The sequence below is a fragment of the Drosophila elegans genome, unplaced genomic scaffold, assembly GCF_018152505.1.
Source record: "Drosophila elegans isolate 14027-0461.03 unplaced genomic scaffold, ASM1815250v1 contig_476, whole genome shotgun sequence".
In the NCBI taxonomy this organism is placed as follows: domain Eukaryota; kingdom Metazoa; phylum Arthropoda; class Insecta; order Diptera; family Drosophilidae; genus Drosophila; species Drosophila elegans.
In genome coordinates, this window is record NW_024545863.1 from 10,291,479 (window position 1) to 10,312,747 (window position 21,269).

At 41.3% G+C, this 21,269-nt stretch overlaps 2 protein-coding genes across 2 annotated transcripts in view; one reads left to right on the forward strand and one right to left on the reverse strand.

The window, feature by feature from the left end:
• Nucleotides 1-21,269, forward strand: part of LOC108141201 (zinc finger protein rotund) — a 46,218-nt gene that overhangs the window by 14,927 nt on the left and 10,022 nt on the right. Inside the window, 4 exon segments of the mRNA XM_017264446.2 lie at nt 2,821-2,922; nt 4,144-4,183; nt 6,156-6,206; nt 6,909-7,192. Coding sequence (XP_017119935.2) covers nt 2,821-2,922; nt 4,144-4,183; nt 6,156-6,206; nt 6,909-7,192 — 477 coding nt within the window.
• Nucleotides 12,061-15,137, reverse strand: LOC108141199 (GTPase-activating protein RacGAP84C). The gene is made up of 3 exons (XM_017264443.2): nt 14,530-15,137; nt 12,396-13,203; nt 12,061-12,238 (listed from the first exon to the last, which is right to left on the reverse strand). Exons 1-3 carry the CDS (start codon nt 14,790-14,792, stop codon nt 12,212-12,214), a joined length of 1,098 nt encoding a protein of 365 aa, XP_017119932.1. The 5' UTR covers nt 14,793-15,137; the 3' UTR covers nt 12,061-12,211.

The window sequence follows — 21,269 nt, forward strand, 5'->3', positions numbered from 1 at the left end:
TACATTGTGCAAAACACACTCTGGGCTGGGTTCGGGGTCCTTTCGAGTCCTGTCGGATGGTCAGGACGTGCAATTGCAAAGGGAAAAAATGTTTCAACGTTTTCCGCCTAATTTTTTGCACTTTTTAACGCTGCATAGAGGCGGCTAAGCCACCCAATCTGCCCACCCCCCACCGCACTCGACGTCGGCGTCGCTGCCCGGCTGCCCGGCGAAGGGGTTAAAAAAATTTGTTTTGATTTTTTTCCTCTAGAAACTCTCCGTTTTTTTTTTTTTTTTTTTTGGAGCTCCAGAGCGAGATAGCGCAGGAGAAAGAGAAAGCTGCTGCTGCGCTGTGCCATTTTTTGCGTTTCGCAAATGTCTTTCTTTTTTTTTTACTCCTGTCCATTTTTGCTGCGTGCTGCAAACCGAACTTGGCGGAAATGGAAAATGGGAGTGGGCCAAGCGACGCCTTCCGCCTTCCGTTCGCCCGTTGTTGCTGTACTTGTATTTGGCGCTGGCCTGTTGGTTAGAGAGCACTTCCGTCCACGTCCATGTCCACGTCCATGTCCACAACCATGTCCATGGCTCTGGTCATCTTCATCAGCAGCTGCGTCTGTGCGTGTGTCTGTCTGTCCCTGTGCTTTTCCCGCTTTTATTTCCCTTTTTTAGTCCACCTACTAACTAGAGAGCGAGAGAGAGAGATGAAGAGAGAGAGAGACGTTCACTTCCATTTCCACTTCCACTTCCACAAAACCAACTAAAACAACAAGGCTAACGCTCAGCGGTTCACACCCACACACTCACCACACACACAAACGCACCCACGCACACTCGCATATGTGAGCCTATCACACAGTGGACAACTCCCCTTGCGCTATGCAACGCTTTTTTAGCTGTGTTTTGGCCTGCTTTGTTTTGCTCCGATTTTTTGCGACTTTGCGTTTTTGCGTTGGCCCAACACCAAAAGCCGCCGCACTTTTGTCGCTCTCGTCGGCGTTCAACATCGCCAGCGCCATCGCCATCGCCGTCGCCGTCGCCGTCGCTTTGACACCTCGATTGTGTGCAGCGCGGTTTTCTATTTCAATTGACACTCACATTTATTTGTATTAGTATTTTGAGCCGCTGGCCACCTCTTTTTTATGTCACTCTTCTTGGCGGTTTCCAGTTCATAAAGGCCCTTTTTTTAGGCTTTTTTTTTAAGATCTTGTTACAATTGATTGGGGGGAAATCAAATGAATTGAGGGCTGTGAACCATAAATATTTTAACATACTTAAAATATTTAGTTCTTAGTAAAAATATGCCAAAAAAAACTGCATTTTGTAATTCAATTGACACTTGTTTCATCAGATATTTTTGTTGCATACATTTTTATTAATATAAAACAGTTTTGTTTGATTTAATAACAAAAAATTTGCAATGCTTAGTACAATTTAAAAATTAATCAAATATGTGGCGTGCAAAAAAGTTGTATAAACTTTTTTATAGATTCAATGGAAAACGTTCATAACACTCAATAAAGTAAACATGAGAATAAGTGGCTTTAATTTATCAGGATGGCAAGAATTGGTTTAATAATGAAATTGATAATAAACAATTTTAAATTGCAACTTTTAAAACATGAGCTTTGCGATTTTTAATATATTGCTCATAATTAATTCAAGATACCGATAAAAATCTAAGTGACAGCGGAAGTACATTTTACGCTTTTTGTAGAATTTCGGCAAAAATGTGTTTTTTTCACCAAGAATTTATAAATTACAATATAAAATAAAAATCCAGAAGCACAGAATACATAAATGCAGTTGGCACGGCAATCACATTTTAAAGCTGTCAATGTATTTAAATTTAAGGTATGTAATAAATGTAGTGCTGAAATATAAATTAAATATTAAATAGATATATATATATCAGAACACTTGAAGATTTCAGTAAAAAAGTTTGTTTATATTAAGTAAAATCGAATTTCCATGATACTCAAAGTTGTCTAACTCGACGTACTTTGAAGTTAATCTAGATTTAATGACAATATAAAGTTTAAATAATGGTACAAATAATTCAAAGTCTGTTCAGCTCGAGTTTTTTCCTTTAGCAGTTTTTGTAAATATTTTCTTGATCAGAATTATCAGCCAAGTCATCCGAAAATTCTTTTGTATGTTGGAAATAGTCAATACATGAATAGTACATACATGGGTAAAATGTATGTATCTTATAGGTGTTGTGGGATCAATATAATATTGCACAAAAATATAATTACTAACAATTTAAGAAACACGGCTTTAGTTTAAGGTAAATGTACCTACTGTATCTTATGATGTAGTATGTTTTTCAAAACGGGGAAAAAAATGGAAAAGTAAAAGGAAAAAAAGGAAAGTCTTCAAAGGTTGGATGTGTTTCAATGTGTGCATGCCTACTACTCAAGATATAAAGTGGTTTAGCTTTTTGAATTTCAAAATAAAACTATAAAAGCCCTTCTATAGATTTGTTTTTGAATTTTTTCATGTTTTTATACGCATATATAGTCGTTAATCAGGATATTGTCGTTCACCGATTAATACGTTTTTGTTTTAGCTTCCTTTCTTGTTGCTTAGTTATATTTTTCAACAATTCGTTCGCAAAAGGGTTCCTCAATGTCCTCTGGTATTCAAGATGTTGACTTAATTTATGGTTGTTATAAAAGAAAGAGATATATAAATATAACTATCCATTACAAGTTTTAAAGTTTGAGAAACGGGCCACTAACATTCGATCTACCTTTTCTATTTCATGTGCCATTTCGCGGCTAATTGACCAACAAAACGCCGGCCATAAACACAAACAAACCCCAAAACCAACAACCACAGCATGCCAAAGACATAAGCGATTACAATCTTTGGCCGCCAACGCCGCGCAGTCATCAGCATGCCAGCGAGCATCATCCGATGTCCCTGAAGCAGGAGTACGAGGTAAGTGGCCCGCTAAACGCCGCCATAGCATGTTTATCTATAGATCCGTATCCAAACGTTGCTAAAACAAACTGGCATAACTTTATGGCTCGCAAAAGGGGGGCTGCGGGGGGGCGAAACAAAAACAAATTCTAAGCTCGCGTGCCGCCATAGCTTTGGATTTGTTTTGCTTCCCGCTGCCAGCACCACCACCCATCCATATCTATCCACCCATCCACCCATCCAAACACCCATCTAACGACCCATCTAACCACCCATCTAACCACCCATCACGCTTATTTACTTTCATAGCCCAGTGTGTCTGGCCAAAGCCAGACCAGATTTTGCTTTTGTTTCGCCGCTGCAATATTTGTTTGTATATCTATACTTCTTGTTGCATTTCGGGGGATTCCCGCCCGAGCTAAGCATATGGAAATTGTTTAGAAAAAAAGCCGGTTGGCATTTATTTTTTGACGCCGCACGGAGTTTATTTTATTCGATTTCCATTTTACTGGCATCGCATCACATCGCATTGCATCGATGACGGCGGTGTCGTCCTAGGTCAGTTCATGTCTGGCCGGAGGAGTTTAACCCACATACGGAATTTACATGCAATCGAAAGCGGTGGCATTTTTTAGACACTTATTTTCCTTATTTTTCACATTTTGCACATTTTTTTCATCTATCACTCTCGCTGGCCGGCGGTTAGAATTTTTATTTATATTCGCCGTCCGGAGAACTCGATGTGTGTGGACCGTTGGTTTTGTCAGGCATTCGATGTGTTTTTCAATTCATTTATCGCTTGTTTAGATTTGACTCGCTCTGACAGCTGGCGAAAACATTTGTTATTTGTGACTTTCCCGGGGCAAATTGCATTCGCTTTTTCACTGCACACTTTACTGCGATTTGCTGGGCTGGGAGTTATTAGAAAATTTGTTTAAATATTTTTTGACAGCGCTCGCAAATTGTTTTACGGCCATTTGATGCGGGGTCACAGTTGCACACTGGCGAATGAATATTTGATAATAATGTTAAGTTGATGAGGTTAATTAAGCGCGTGTGGAATAATTATGAATTGATATGAGACAACAGGCAATTATCAGGGATTGGCCAGATTAGAAGCGGCAATTACGAATCGAATTAACTGAATTGCTGTTGGCTTTTGTTGGCGCCACGCCTACTTCTGCGGCCGATTAGTGGCGAGCTATCCTAATGCCCACCCGTGTTTTCTTCTCCTTTCAGGCCAAAATGAACGATCACCACCACAACAGTCTGCAGAAAGGTGAGTCAGCCGATGGCCCGAACCTATCCCAACCAGCCACCAGCCACCAGATCACTTGACCTACCCAGAACCTGACTGACAACAATGCTCTTGTTAATTAATTGCTCACAAAAACAACCCGACCGATAATCACGAACTTCCAAGATTCAGATCGCGGCGCGCGAACCGCAGATCTCCCAGATACCGATCTAAACTCACTCGGAGAAGAATGCAAAAGCTAAATTGGAAAACGCGTGCGGGCCGCCGAACAAAAGCCGGCAAGACAATGTACTCCGGTCTCATACTCCCACGGAGTGCCGCACAGAAAACAATTTAGCTATCGACTCAAAGATTTCAGTTCTCTACTATCATTAATCTAAAAAGATACGAGATACAAAATGAAACACCTTTGTTGTAATTTAAGGATATAGCTAAAAAAATTTCTGAATTATGTGTTCATATCTAAAATACTACATAATAACTGAAGTTATTTTAATTAGCTACTGGATGTTATTGGACGTATATACCTTAACCATTTGATTGTTCTTCTACATCGAGACTTTAAAACTTTTAAGTGCCGGATAATAAACAATTGCGATTTTCGTATCTTAAAGCTTTTTGAGTGTTTCTTACAAATTCAGATATGTTATGTACTTGTTTTTGTCGTCAATAACTTAATTATAGTAACAAATATGCTTCCAAAAACCAATGTTGCACTTTGCAGCCAATTAATTTGCTATAGTTTTTCTCAGTGCATCAAAATAAGTCGAAAAATTGACCTTTAACAGCCGCTACAGAAACAGCAGTCGCAGGATGCCTACAAGATGTTTACATAAATTCCTAAAATGCAAACAACATTTTAGCTGGGCCTCGATGGTACCAGCATTGTTGCTGCTGCAGCTACAACCACCAACTAGCAACATTGACAGCAACACGCTCCCGTTTGGAGTAGCAGTAGCAGTTGCAGTTGCAGTTGCAGTAGCAACTCCAGCCGACTGGCTTCACCTGGACCCCCAGAGCTTGTTGGCGTTGACGTTGGCGGCAATGATCGCCGACCGATAATGTCAACGCTAGGCAATTGGCCAATAAGGTTGTTGTTGCTGCTGATGCTGCTGATGCTGCTGCCTTTGTTGCGATAGCGATCGTCCACATTGTTAGCTCCGATGTAGATGTACTCGGATCGGATACCCTGCTTGTACAAATTAACAATAAGGCAACTTTTACTGGTGTTCCCGGCTCATATTGCCGGTCCGCCATTTGAAATGCCGCTGGAAAGCCACTCGCAGTTGCCACTGTTCATTAGCTGAACTTTTCGCTGGCGCCAGCACTTCAGCTCTCCAGCTCTTCAGCTCTCTTGTAATTAACACAGAAATGGCAAGGGACGGGGCCAGCAATTATCTGCAAATGCTTTATTAGAGAAATGTTTTTGACATAGCTGCGGGGCGCCCAGAAGCCGAGCAAATCGGCCTGGGTTTGTGCGGTTCGGTGCGGTTCGTTTGGCTTAGCCGACTTACGGAGGAATTTCAGTTCAGCAGCGCTTATTGTGCTTAGTGTTCATAACTTGATGATTACCCCGAAATCCTGGGCAACCCTTTACGACCGGCCAGCCGCGCAGACAAACTCATTAACGGATTCACACAATTTTTGCACGCAAATGGGCCACAGAAAAAAAATCTAGAGGCCGAGCAATGCGAAACTATTTTCTCATAACTCCTCGGACGATTTCCCAGCGGCAATCAGCGGGGCCAACTAATGTCTCAGTTTAATTAGAAAAAAGAGCAGGCAACCAGGAGCTGGTCCGGTGGTCAGGTGGTCAGGTGGTCAGGTGGCGACATGGCCAACGTGAGTGAACGTCGGCGGCGGCAACTTCAACTGGACCAGAACCTGATGGACAACCGTGGGGCAGCACTAATACCACTGCCACCGCTCTTAGCCGTGGCGCCACATCGCTGACACACAGCAACTAAATGCAACAACTCAATTGCCTTTGCAGGTCACTTTCTGGATGACAATCGTCTGGAGCACCATGCGGTTACTGGACAAGGTGAGTTGATGGGTGAGATGACTCACTGCACTGAACATGCACTTCAGCAATTTATTTATTTATTATACTTACAAACATGGGTGTTTAAATTCAAAGTTTAAAAACAATTTTTTGTTGAGCTACATGACCTTTACACTTCTAAAATATCGCACCAAAAGGCCCCAGCCTTTTAACAACTTCGAGTCAAGAACATTTAACTTAAGCCCCTTATTGATTTCTTTTATTCTTTTTTTTTTTAAATCAGGTTTGTTTGCCAAAAATCTCAATTGCCAAGTTAATTGTATGTACAATCAATCCAATCAATTAAATCCATTTAAGCAAAGATCAGACAAAACCTCAAATGAATGGGCCGACTTCTTAAAGTTTTTGATTTTTTTTTTATTTAATTTTTATTTACAATCTGTCTAATGACAATAAGAAAATTGTATGACTAATATTTACATAACAGTGATTTTCAGTGAAACCTGCTATTAACTTCTGAAAGTCTTGTCAAATATTGCACACTAAGTTAAATGCCTGTACCGGAAGTATTTACATACTTTCTCAATGTAATGTCCGAATCCATTTAATTGAAAACTCTTTCCAGTTTAAGTTTTTTGACCTGTTTTTATTTTTCACTGTTTTTTATCATAAAAAGTATTTAACAAATAAGTATCCATATGCATCCGATGCTTGACCCTTTTACCTTTCTTCCTGTTGCAGGTGGCCTGGGTCTGGGTGCATCCAACGGCACCCTCGGTGGCGGAGGCGGCGGTGGTGGCTCCGTGGGTGGCAGCTCCAGCCTGGGCGCCAGCTCGCACCACGCCGCCGCCGCCGCCCATCATCACAACCAGGCGGTGGCAGCTGCCTCGGCGGCCCTGCTGGTGGTGCCCCAGCCGATCAATGCCAGCAAAATGGGCGGACCCGGCGGTGTTGCATCGGGGGCCGGCGGACATGCCGCGGGCGGTGGCAGCGGACGCAAGTATCAGTGCAAAATGTGCCCCCAGGTGAGTGCGTCGGCGACTGTTTCGATTTTTATTCCCTCTGGCTGCCGCTGGCGCTGAAACTCAAGGCTGAGGGTGGCCACTATTAAATTATGCCGATGCCCATGGCGCTGCATGAACCAGTTGACCGAAAGATTGGGTGACGATGGGGGATCGAGTCCAATTGGATTCGAAGCACCGCGAGGGTCCGGCAAGGCATCGGCTTTTGTTTACAATTTGCCAGTTGATTAAGCTCGACAAAAGTGTCGGATTTCCATGTCACTGAGGAAAAAAGAATTGTGTTATTAAGATTTTTAATTAATAAAAGGAGGTTGTTATATTATTCGATTTTAAAAAGTATTAAATACCAGTTACTTGTTGAAAAGTATGTAACACGTGGAAGAAAGCGGTTTTTGTTTGTCCGTATGATAGCGTCAAGGTTCTGGAAAATTTTAACAGCCAGAAATTTAGTTAAAGTTATGTGAATATTCGATACATTCGGTCTTAACTATCGAGACACAAAACCATTTTTCAAACCAAACTATTATTTAAGAAGTTATCAGCATAAATGTTACTATTTGAACATTTGAAAATAAGGAGTTTGTTGCTGCAGTTTGGCATGGAGACACCTAAAACCCGATTATTTTCTGGGGCCATTTTTATTTTGAAAATGACAAGCTGAGTTACTTGTATCAAATAGTCGTGCCACGAGATTATTGCGTTCCTTCCTGGTTTGACTCCTTGACTAATAAATTACTAAGATCGGATATTGTACTTTTGATTTCAAGGAATCTTATAGTCATTTTATATAATTAATTTAATTTTTGTAATAGCTGCAAGGGTATATAAACTTCAACTGTCAATAGAATAAAACTATCAGTATATGCTTTTAGGCATAATCCGAGCAGTGTTCTTAATAAATGATATATATTTGCATAATCTAGTTATATTTAATTGATAGGTGTAATGGTTTTTGATTAGCAATGTACACAGACAATATTGTAAACCTCTTGTGGAATCGGTTTCGGGGTGCCAAATGAAGACAATATTTTTCCAAGTGTGCTTAAGCCCCGTCGTATCATGTTGCCTCGCTTCTCACATTTTTTCGCGGCTCCCCACGCACTTGCCATGACACTCAAGCCGTGGCTGGAAGCCAGGCTTAAAAACCCTTGCTCAACAGCTGCAGTTGCTCGTAAAATGTCAATTATGCAGTGTCCACGGTCGGCGTTGATTGCTGCTAATTGAGCTTATTGTTTTTAACGGTTTTTTTGTGGCCAGAACCGGGGCAGGTGCCAGCTGTCAAAGGAGAGTCCTTATGCGTTACCGATATGCGTGAGACTTATGTTTTTTGGCCAAAGATATACTAAGAGATCTTTAGCAAAAAAAAAATGATGTTAACCTGAAAATGTTCTCAAACGATTTTCCATGATTACAATATATCTTTGGTATAGCTGATATATAAGCAGGTTGTATTATTTTTTACACCTCGAACAAAAACCTTGGAGCATCAAAACCCTCTGGACAAAATAACTTGTTTTTCCAAGCAGTCAACGAGAGAGCAACATTCCCGTGAACCGACATCTATGTTAAGTAAACTATTTTTGTTGATTTTTGTTTGGTTCTGCAAGAACAGAGGCATTGACAGCGAACATTTTTGGACGAATGATGTGTCCGGCAGATATGCCACACCCACAATGCCCACAAATTGCGGTGCGGGGCTAACAACATTTGCAGCACTGATGAGCGGTGCAAGCAGGCACACACCCACCGAAAGTGGGGTGATTAAGGGGTGGCAATAGGGGGCGGAGGTGTTCATTTGTGCGGGACAAAGTGAAATAGCAGCATGCCTAAAAGTATGCTACACTCTCCGTTTTTTCTTGCCTCCCTGTGTGCGTATGTGTGCCCTTTTTCCTGTGTGAGTGTGTCAATTTTGTATTTCACTTGCATGTACATTCTCCCTGTCCGCTTGTGTGTGTGTGTGTGTGTGGGAGTGGGAGTGGAAGCTGCACTACTGAAAATTAGTGCGTTTCTACGCTCAAAAGCGGCTGCTGCTACTTTTTTAATTACCCACACTTTCCATTTTTTTTTTTTTTTTTTTTGGCGATCCTGCAACTCCTGCAGCTGGACTTTGGCAGTCGGTTTGTTGTTGCCCAGTCCAGCTTCAATTGGAATTACTACACTTGGCACTTTCAATGTACGTACGAAACGTACGTACTGCAGCAGCTCCCATTTCCCATTTTTTCGTACCTTTTGAGCTGGAACTGGCCACATTTTTCGTGTGTGAGAGTGTGTGGATGTTTCGGCCAGCCTATCATGTTAGTGTGCTCTGCTCTGCCACTTTCTTTGCATCTTTTTTTTTAAGGTGTGGGGGATGGGGGGGCACGGCAGTGCTATTTGCAACCTTTTTTTTTTTAGCTGACCAAAAATTATGTTCACCATTTTGGGGCGCATGTCAGGAGCTCCATTCGCTTTTTCCACGGAGCAGAAATGAAAAATACACATTATTTTTTAAAATATTTTAAAAATAAGTAAATAAGAATGATGATTGAATACAGACCTGATGAAATTGATTAAAAATGTATAAATGCTTTAGCCAATTCAGAGAAAGCATTAAAATACCTTTGACTAAAAATAATATTTTAAGCATTAATCAATAATTTGCCACTGCATTCCTTGCATACTTTTAAGCCTTAATACCACTTCAAAAATAACATTCCAATCTCAACGCAAATATTTGCATTCCCAAGGAAAGTCCGTGTTGTAATTGAAATCCTTTAAAAACAAAATTAATCACGGACATGTATTTTTTGAAGTTTTTTCTCTTCAACAAAATATTTGTCTTGTTCGCAAAAACACTGAGAAAAAAGCATAAAAATTAACTTTTTATGGACCACATGCCGCGCCCACTTGTTTGGGGCGGCCGACACAAAAGCTTACATAAAATTATAGAACACGCCTAGCAAAGCGGCAAAAAAGTGCAGAAATAACTGAAATAACTGAAATAAGCATAAAAGTGAGCTGCGATTTTTACCCTATGTTATTATTAGCACCACGCTGTGCGAGTATTGGTGAGCGGTTTTTTTTTCCACCTCCCCACGCATAATACGCTTCTACTATTTTTATGAGCGATTTTTTTAGTTTTATTTGACATTTGCATTCACTTTTTTCCATTCTTCTTTGCTGCGCTTTCAACTTTGTGTGTGCTCATGTGTGGGCAGGCACTAACACAACTACACAAGCGGTCAGCGGGGGGCGGTGGGCGTGGCGGGTCGGGACACGCTCACACTATCAATTAGTGAATTACATGCGAACAACGAGCGGAAAATGCACGAGCGGGTAAAAAAAAAACCGCCGACAAAAATAGAAAAATTGCAAAAATTTGTTGCGCACATCAAAACAAACACACACACACAAACACAAGCACATGCAGCGCGCACACTTACATGCTCAACATCGCTGGACTGTGTCTGTTATTCCCCTCATTTAATTAACAATAAAAATAGGCTAAAAAGTCTTAAAAAAGCAAAAACTGCATGCGAATTATGCAGGCGCACATGCACACGCACACACACACACACGCGCCACGCACACACTCACATACATTGCAGTCATGCCATTTGTTAAACATTTTTAACTCGCGCCCCCAAGTAGGCAATGTTTTCCGCACACGCACACATGCGACGGCGGCGGCATTAAAATTTGATCCGATATAATACATGAATTATGTAAACTATTTTTATTTTTGTTTTGCCTATTTATTGTGCATTTTTTCGCCCCCTCCTGTCACGGTATTGGTGCGAACTGCCCCTCTGAGTGTGCGAGTGTGCGGGTGTGCGGGTGTGCGAGTGTGCGTCCTGTGGCCTTTGGCATTAGCATTTGGTTAACGTTAACGGGCGACCACTGCAACAATTGCCAGCCCATTTGCCGTTTTAGCGGTTAGCAACAGAAGCGCGTAGCAAATGCGTCGCCGCTCTGCTCGCACACAGCTGCCGTCTCGCTCCGTGTTTATTTTTGATAGTATTATACATTATTCCGGCCATGTATTGGCCTGGTATCCGATCGACCATTGGGTGGGGGTCTATTTATGCACTCGTCCAGTGCATTCGAGTACCTCGGTTTGCTTTGCTTTGCTTTGCTTGTTTTTTGCATTTAATGGCCGCACTTTTTGCACAGCACTCGCCAAATTGTTTTTAAAATGCTAACTTTTTTCTTGGCGCTTTAACTTATTTATATGTATACGCGGCAAAATATTTTACTTTGTGCTTTGGTTTACGCTTCAAAGAAACATAAATATGGGAAATGGAAATTATTAATTTTTTACATGTTTTTCCACGGTTGGGAATTAATCAACGTTCGGCGAAAAAACTGCAAATTCAATTAAAAATGTTTATTAATGTTTCAATATTCGGAATATATAGTTTTACGATTACGTCGCTTTGGGGCATGCTATATTATTTATGTGGTGCGAATAAGATTTTAAGTTCTTTATTTATTTCATTAGACAATTTGTATATTGAAGCCTATTATAGGGGATCGCATATTTAACAACCGACTAGTGACAAAAAAAAAACATACACCAAATTAACAATTTACATAATTTGTTGTTTTTATTAAAGTATCTCTCTTCCCAAAAGCTAAACAAATAATTAAGAAGTAGTTATTTAGTTCAATTTTAATTTCAAATAACTATTGCTTTTTATTTATAACCAAAAGACAAGTTACAATTTTGAATAGTTATAAATTTAAAACAAGTGACGCAGGCAGAAATCATTTTATTTATTTAGATAATAGCAAAGACCATTAATGCAATTGATTTTGAAAAGAAACAAATTTGTCAACTCTAGAGTTCCTTGCATTTTAATGAACTGCAGACATTAATTAAACAAATACTGTTCTTAGAAATCTACTTTTATTAGCGCTATAACTATAATGAATATAATCAGTTGTGAATCATTACTTGGACGACAAATAGCACAAGCAGGTACTCCTCCCTTCTGATCAAAACAAACGCGTCAACTTCTCTGAACAGCCGTCTGCTTTGCACTACAAGTTGGTGCTGCTTAGGTTTACCTAAAACAACATTTATTTAGTAAGGGGCTCTTGGGAAATGCTAGTTTTCACTTTAACGGAATTATATTGAATTCGGTTTGATCTTTTTTAATTATTCCGTCAACTCTTGTCGAACTCAACTAAAATCTGTGAAAGCGAAAACGTCTTATGGTCTTACCATAGACCTAAAGTAGGTCTTAACGGAGGTCCATCCCAGAGTGGATGAGTGATCCCAGGGTCGCTGACTGTACCGCTCTTCGAAATCGTAGGAGCTGCCCAAAGGAGTGGGGACTGGATGGACCTCCAGGAACTGTCCCCAAAATCCAGGTGGCATAAGAAGCAGCACCTTCAGCACCTGCTGCCAAATAACCACGTTTTCGAGGGTCAGGTCCAAATCTCCGAACAGAGTGGGGGCAAAGATCACGGCCAGATTGGCGACTGTCATGCGGACGGACGGACTTTGGGCCACCTTTTGCCAGTGGAGCATCAGGTAGGCCAGCGTGTCCCGGTGAGCCTGCTGCAGCTCCAGCACCACGAGATAGACTGCCATCTCGACCGCCAGGGGATCGACCAGCCGCGTGGCCTCCTCGAAGTCCCTGCGATGGTAAATGGGGATCAGCGGGTGTATCAGCTGCCGCAGGAACTCCTTCACACAGCAGCACAGTGTGTGGATGTCCTTGTTGCCCAAGTGCGGCGTGGACGTGCCACGCAGCAGCTTCCGGCGCAGCCGCTTGCACTTCTCCCGCGTCGAGGACACCCGGTAGAGCCCCTCCTGCTGCAGTCCCCGCGCCTCGATCTCCGTGACACAATGGACAATTAGGGCTGGCACCATGGGCGCCACCCGCGGCGCATAGTCGCTGAGATTGCCGCGCTTCGTGCTCACTTGCGGCTGGGGGATGCAGTTCACCGTCAGCTGGCGACAGCAGGCAATGTGGCAACGGAGCGGACACGCCCGACATCGCAGGCTGGCCATGGCGAACCGGATTCTGCAGGAAGATAAAGGATGAAAATATTGCTTAGGCTTGGAAGGGTTACATTAAATAGACATTTTTGGCGCAACCGGTCAATGACCGGCACTTGCTTAATACTCTTTGCATAACCTAAATTATTATTATTTAAGTCAGAAGGAGATAGTTTCTACCCTAAAAAGTACAGGAATTCTTAAGCAGCATCAAAACTCTGGCCCGAAAGTCATCCTCCTGTTTCAAGTAGTATGTACGTCGGGACCGGTTGGATCGGACGGCTATATTATATAGCTCCCAAAGAAACAATCGGGAAAATTATAGCTTCGTTATTTTTTTCAATATTTCATAACTATAAGCCATAGGAACGTTCGAAAAACAAAGCGGAAAATAGTCATAGCTACATTGATGTTATACGCTTACAGAGGATATTATAAAATTGTTTAGAAATTTGTGGCGCAGTGAAAAATACATTTCCGACCCTATAAATGTATATTCTTGATCAGAATGACTTGACTAGTTGATATAGCCAGGTCCGTCTGACTGTCCGTTTCTATACCGTTTGCTTACTCAGTTTCACTTATCCAACAAAATATATCATATATCACTATGGACGACAGTACATGTATTGATGATCCGCACCAAGTGCGTGTGCATAGGACTCTACTATTATAAAGCCGCAGAAAATGCCTGTGTAGGCAAAATACCTGAATGAAGCGGTCCGAATGAGAACGTTTAAGTATATTTATTTAGACGATGCTTATTCATTTTCGTCACAAAAATTTGATATCAGATATTTTGAATATTGGAGGTGCGATCGTCACAACTTTTTTCCTCGTTAAAAGGTGTTTTTGTTTGATCTGTTATACGGACCATCCTTGAATGTTTTGTAAATGTATGGAATATCTCGTTTTTTGGTTGCCTTTTATTATGGTTTTATATATGCAGTTCGGAACTATCCCTAAACTGCAAGGGTATTTAAACTTCGGCTTGCCGAATCTAGATTCCGTTCTCCCTAAACATATACTTTCAGCGCCAAAGGTATATAATCTTCGGCTTTTCAAAGTTTGCTTACTTTCTATTTCATTTTAAAAACTTATTTAATTAACAAACCGGAGAAAATGATTTCAAAGTTAGAAAAATAACATAGTTAATTGTTGAACTAAAACGACTAGAATGGAATACATTTTCCATAACAAGACTCACCAGTATGCAGTTAATTTGTACTCTCCCAATGAGACCATAAACTGTATCAAAGTATCGAAAGTTACAAAATGAACAGAAGGCCAAACTTATGTTTAAAAACTGCATAAATGGCTACATTTGCTTAATGCATTTTGGAACATTTACCTTTTTCTGCAGTGCACACAGTTACCCACGTTGTAGTAGTAGGACTTGACCTTGAAGTTGTGCTCCCTCAGCAAACCCGAATGGGATTGCGAGCAGCTCGGGTAGTAGTCGAGTCCATCGGTGGACACTCCATCGCTGCCACTGGGATTCATGTCCACGCGGTCCTGTAAGGAGTCCAGTGACTGGGAGCCAAACATGCGAAAGTGCTCGCTGAGATCATCGTAGGATCTGTACTCCCGCAGGAGCCTCCGTTTGTTCTGCATGGCAGGGCGATCGGCAGCGAATAAAATCGGACTCAAGGCGTCGGTGTCTCAGAGCCACTAATCGCAAGCTGGCGATTGATTCAGCTGTTCTGGTCAGTTGCCGATTTCCGAAGAGCCGCCACTTCGGACTGAGTCAGCTGCACAGCTCGTTCCTCCGAATATTTGCTCGAAATGTTTATTTTGACTTCCGGTTTGTTTGGAATCGGGTGAAAACCGACGATTTATAAATGCTCTGACAGCACTAGATTGCGATAAAGCTTAGGCAAAGCCTTCTGGGATTACAAATAAACTGAATGCAATATATTTAATTTTACTATTCCGCTTTCTATCAGTGTAAAGTCGCTGCATGCTGTTGAAGAACTTCTATTCAAGTATTTTTAAGAACTTTGTGTTAAATATCTAAACTTTTTTTGACAAACAAGAGTATCAGACTAACATTACTCCGCAATTCACTAACTTGAAGTCTCAATAAGTCGGTATTGTTTAATTGAAAATCTGGATCAAGTTTCTTCAATAACTCAGTCTCAATTAATATAATTGTTTTTGTAGCAGCTGACTGCTCGAATTTTAGAAGAGCGAGCGTATTTTGAAAGGTTTATGGTTTCGGGTTTTAAGAAGTTACATTTAAATTCAATACTCCAAAGATAGTTTAACTATCTCAGTTTAAACATCAACATCTCATGACTTTTGCATGCCTTTAAAATATAGTAAACAAACATACACAATCAAAGTACGCTTTAAGCCCTGACGCTAAAGAATTTGTTGTCGCGCCGTGATTCAATGTCACGAAAAAATCCTAAAAATTCCCCAAAACAAAAAGATCGTAAAAAATCAAACAGAAAAAACAATTTGCTAAAGTATCAATGAATTCTAAGCGCCCTGAAAATGGCTCGATGGCGTCGCTAAATGGATGAAAAATTCATGGAAAAACGTTTTGCGGCCACCAGACATAGAATGCAACCAGCAAGAATGTAGTACGAAAAAATGCTGCAGTTCATGTGAAGCGAGCACATCAAAAAGCGAAAATGTTGAATCCACGTGTGCTAAAAAACACGAAAAAATTAGAATTTAGAGACCCAACCGAGTGGATGTTTTTTTTTTTTTAGAAAACGGGACGCTGATCTTGATGCTGGTATAATGGGTAATCATTTAACCATTTTTTGATTTGACTTAACTTAACTGGGTTTTTAAAGTAGAGACACTCTGCAAATGGAAAATAATCGAGGCGCTTTTCAATTTAGACTGTGAATTGAAGAGCAGCGGCAGCAAAATTAACAAACAGGGCGGTGAATTTGATTTTTATGCTTTTTGTAGTCGTTTTTTAGGCGTCAGCTGCAGTGACGCCGGTGTGTGTCTGTGTGTGTGCGCCTTTGAGGGTGTGGTTGTGGGTGTAGGTGTGGGTGTGCGTGTGGGTGTGAGTGTGGGTGAGGTACTGAGGATGAGCATGGTTGCCACACATTGAATTCGTAGTTATTAATGCGTATTGAAATGCACACATTGATGTGGGTGAGAGTGCCTCTCTCTGCGATTATGTGAGTGTGTAGTATTCATAATTGCACTTGTGTGGGTTTCTATCTGTGTCCGACTGTTTTGTTTGTATTCAAAGTCCACAAATACGAGTCACGCATCGCAATAAGCCCATGCAATCTCCATCCTCACCTACATACTTTTCCCAAAATGCTTTTTTGTACTTTTTCTGTTACGCCCGTGTGACGGTGTGTGTGTGTGTGTGTGTTGAAATACGTGTGTGGTCCTGTGTGTGTTACTGTCCATTGCGTTGCGTATTCAAAAAACAAAAACAGAACAAAACAGCATAAAAAATGTTTGGACATCCAACAAAACATGCAAAAAAAGAGGGGAACTGAACTGCGAGTACTGCACAAAAACGATTGCGAAAAAATGGCATCAAAGCACGTTGACAGTGTTGCCACGTGGTGATAATTAATTTTTCACACACAAAAGTTGATCAAAATGTTTTTACCAGCTGCCTCGAAGGTATATCGAAAAACTTTGTGGCTGACAAGAGCCAATTTTTAAAAACTTTCAAGCAACATCCAAGTATCAAAATGAAAATACAATTTTTACTTTTTTTCGAATTTTTAAATGGCTTTGTTTAAGAATTCCAAAATAAAATAAAATTGTTAATAATATAAATTGAAAAGCACCAGACAACCTGTAGAATACATACATAATTGCTATTGGGGTTTACATAACCATTGTTTAACTTCAACACATATCTCATGTAACATTATAAAGCACTGCCCATCAAACTTACGCCTATTGTAAATATTCTCTAACTTAATTAATGTGTGTTAGCTAAATTAAATACTGAACAAAGTTCATATGATCTTGTTTAATAATTCCAAAAAGAAATTATTCGTACAATATTGATAACTTATCCAAATGACTTTCTTAAACGGAACTAATATTTGCAAAACAACCTGTTAAAGGATTGCGCCTCAATTGTCGCTTTGTCTAACCCAATTCTAGTTGGCCACTAAAAACAATTTATAATAAATTGTATTTTTCAATGGCAACTCTGCAATTTTTTAAGGCTCTCCCCTTCCCTGTCTTTCCTTCGTGCCAGGATACAAAAACCTAAAAAAGCAAATCTAAAAGCGAAAACACAAAAGCAAATGCAACAGCAAAGGCAACATCACTAAAGCGATGGGGAAATGGCTGCAAAAAAAATGATTGTGTTTTGCGAACGGGGGGGTCAAAATGCACAAGGTGCAAGCGAGACGGGGCGATAGAAAGGAAAAAATTTATTTCCTGTGGCAAGAAAAAAAATCGGAAAAAAGGAGGGGCGGCCGAGAGAAAAAATGCACAGCGAATGGAAATGGAAAAAATGCTGGGAAAAAATGTGCAAACTGCGAGCGAGCGAAAGAGAAATGGAAGGGGGGAGGGGGAGGGGGAGGGGAAGGGCGGGTGGCAATGGACGAAGAAGCTGAGGCAAGGTTGCAATGCGAAAAAAAGAACTTAGAAATACCAGAAACGACGGCAGCAGACAAACGTCGACGGCGGCAGAGGTGGGGTGCGGTGGAGGGCGGTGGAGGGGGCTCAGGGGCGGAGGTGGGTGTTTGCTGCTACAGTGGGTGGTTGAATGTGAGGTGGTTGCTGTTGGCAGTTAAGCCAGCGCGGTGGCTTAGGTCAGGGCGGAGGCTGCTGCCGCCTTTCCTGCTGCTTTTCCTGCTGCCCGAGGTGTGCTGCTCGCCCCCTTTCCCTTTCCCTACCCCTCCCCAGCCCATCGGTCGGGCCACCCTTTTGTGGCACAAAATTTTGGGGGTTTCTAGCGCCCCCTGACGGGCTGATTGAGTGCTAGAAAGCGCAACCACAGAAATGAGGCAACCGCAGAAACAGTTGCCTACTCTTCGGCGCTATCGATTAATCTGCCAATTCACGGTGTTTTAGCTGAAATATCGCCGGGAAAAACAAGCCACAATAATGACTTTTGTTAATTGTTGACCAGTGCCAAATAAAAACAAAAAATAAAATTAAAAAACACAAACACAGCCTGCAAAGTCAACTGCCTGCTCGCTCTCTCTTTCTCTCTATCTCTCTATCTCCTTCGGCACTCCCCTCTCTTTTGCGCAATAAAAAAAAAAAAAGTGAGTTCGCATCAAAGTCGAACAAAACAAAATGCAAAAAAAGCGGGAGGGGGCGGGTGGAAGGGGGTGGGGCAGACAGGATATTTGGGGCGGCAAAGGCTAACAGCGAAAAAAATTCCAGTGCGTCTGTGTGAGTGTATTGGCATGGCTATGTATGTATGTATGTACGTGTGTGCGTGGGTTTGTCGCCGGCGCAAAATTCCCCTTTATTTTTTTACACAATTTTTTTCCGCGTTTTTTAGAGACCACCTCCCCACCCCCCACCCCCTTTCTCCTCTGTGAGTTTGGGTCAATGTTGGCGCTGCTCCTGATGTTTTTGTTGTTTTTGTTGTTTTTGTTGTTTCTGTTGTTGTTGCTGGCAGGTGGCAGCGCTGCCGGCGTCGCAGCATTTGAATAGCGCCAGCAGAGACGCCGACTGCGACGCTGCCGCCCGCCGCCTATGCAACCAAAAACTTTTTTCTCTGTGTGCGTTGGATATTTTTTTGGTTTTTTTGCTATGTCCTTTTTTGTTGTACTTCTTTTTTTTTGTTGCCTCGCTTAGTTGTTGGCGCTGCTGATGCTGCGGCCGCTGCTTTTTTTTCGAAGTTACCGCCTGGCTGTGTGTGTGTGTGTGTTTGTGTGTCGGCCGGCGGCGGCCTTTAGTAAGAGTAAGCCAGGCCCACACCCACACCACCCACCACTCGCACCCACACAGACACGGACTCTGCTGCCGCTGCGTTTTGAAACGCCGCATTGGTGTTAGTGCGCGTTTTGTCTGTCTGCCTGTCGATGCTGCGTCGCCCGTGCATCTGTGTGTGTGCGAGCGTATCTGTGTGCCGTTCGCCCCCCAAAAATATATTGTTTCAGATTTTTTCATCATCGCTTTAGTTGAGTTTTTACATTGGTGACGGATCGTGCTCTCGGCTCCGGCACGCCACGCTCGCTAAGTCCGTTCAGTCTGCTCCGTGTTTTTTCTCCGTGCGCAACATGTTCCTTGAGTCCGTACCGCCGACGATATCAACAAAGGATACGGACACGGATGCGGATGCGAATGCGGATGCGAATGCCAATGCGAATGCGGCCACAACTACCAGTGCAGCGAGCGAAATAACAACACGACAACACCACGAGAAACGTCTTCGGCGAAACTCCTTCGCCTTCGCCTCCCGCTCGGCGTCGCGGCAGCGTTAAGAAAAAGTATCTCAGCCGCAAGGAAGGCGTCACGAAAAAAAAAATATTGAAAAAAGGCGGACAACCCACCCACACAGCAGTGGGTTTTTTCTTGACTTGGTCTCGGTTTCCGTTTCCGTTCCGGTGGTACGTGTGCGCGCTTTTAGACATTTCCCGGCTTCCCCGTTCGCCAGTGTGTGTTTATTTATTGTTGGCCAAGAAAAAATATCGGGCGAGTGTGTGTGTGTGTGTGTGTGTGCTGGTGTATCTTAAGGATACGCGAGTTTCTAACGCAACGCGTCCTTGTCTTCGTCACGTGCAGAAAAACCCAGAAGAAAGTCAGCCACAGCTGGCTTTGTTTTGCTTTTGAGCGAGTCCTGCAGTGAGTGTGTGTCTGTGTGTGTGTGTGAGTGTGTGTGTGCGGGGAGCTGGCGGGCTTTACATATAAATAATAAATGTTCTTCGCCGGTCGCCGTGTATGTGTTGGTGAGCCTGCACAGCGTATCAGCTGTTTCTTGTGTTCAATATCAAGGTCAAAACAACTCTTGCAACTTGGGCGTGCGTGTAAACAACCAATTTCCGAATCGCACTTAATGGCCAAACTTGGATTTTCACACTAACTTGGGGACCCCAATCGTCCAGATTTTCTTACGCTTTTCTTGGGAATTATTTATCCGCAAACATCACTCCATCCTTACCGTAAATGACCCAACAAAAGCTGATCTGAAATTCCAACTTTAGTCCAAATAATGCTTAGATTTGTTACATTAGATTAACGGGGAAATGTTATACGAAAAAAGGATATTTAAAAAGTTTCTTTAGAAAATCTGCTACGGAAATCCTCCACTGATCTATATAATGTATAAATTAATAATTTAGGTCCCTAATGCAAAAACGTTTAAAAGGTTAAGTGGGCATAGAATTTACTTCAAAAATTTGACATCGATCAGATCATTTCTTACGTAGCTATTGGTTTTGGAAGTTGCGGTCTTCATTTCATTTTTGTTACTTTTCAATTCGATTGCAATATTATGAAACCACTTTTTGAAAACCACTGGACACTGTTATTTTAAAAACTATGAACCATTTTAGGTTTTTAGCACACATTTAAAATCACAGCACTCTCTGTTATTAATTTTTTTAAATAAAAACCGATAAAAAATGAAGTAAGAAATTTATCCGCCAAAAATTCAAAAATTATTTTTATTTTATATGTTTATAAAATTATTATTCAGATACCATAACAGCAAACATTTTTTGTAATTTTTCGATTGTTTTGACATTATAAGCAAACAAAAATTTTTTTTAATTTAAGTTTTTATTTTTGGGATCAAAATCTAATGTAACCCCTTAAACTTTGTAAGAGCTTAAAATATAAAGAGAACTTTAGATATCTGGCGTGATTAAAATGATTATCAAAAACACAACCAATAATTCGATTGAATATAAATAATAATGCAAGAAGAAAAAATAAACTTTTTGTTGAAGCCATACATTTTAAATGGATAGTTTTCTATCCTTCCAAAAAGGATGCAATTCATAACCATTCATTACAGACATCAAACTTGATTTATAGTGTTTTAAAAATATATTAAAAATTATTTTCATATGCGTCTGTTAGTCGTCAGGTGGCTTATGATATTGGCGGATTGATAGAATGAGACAGTTATATTATGGTTTTTTGTGCTTAATAGATTTTCAATGAACTAATGTAACAAGG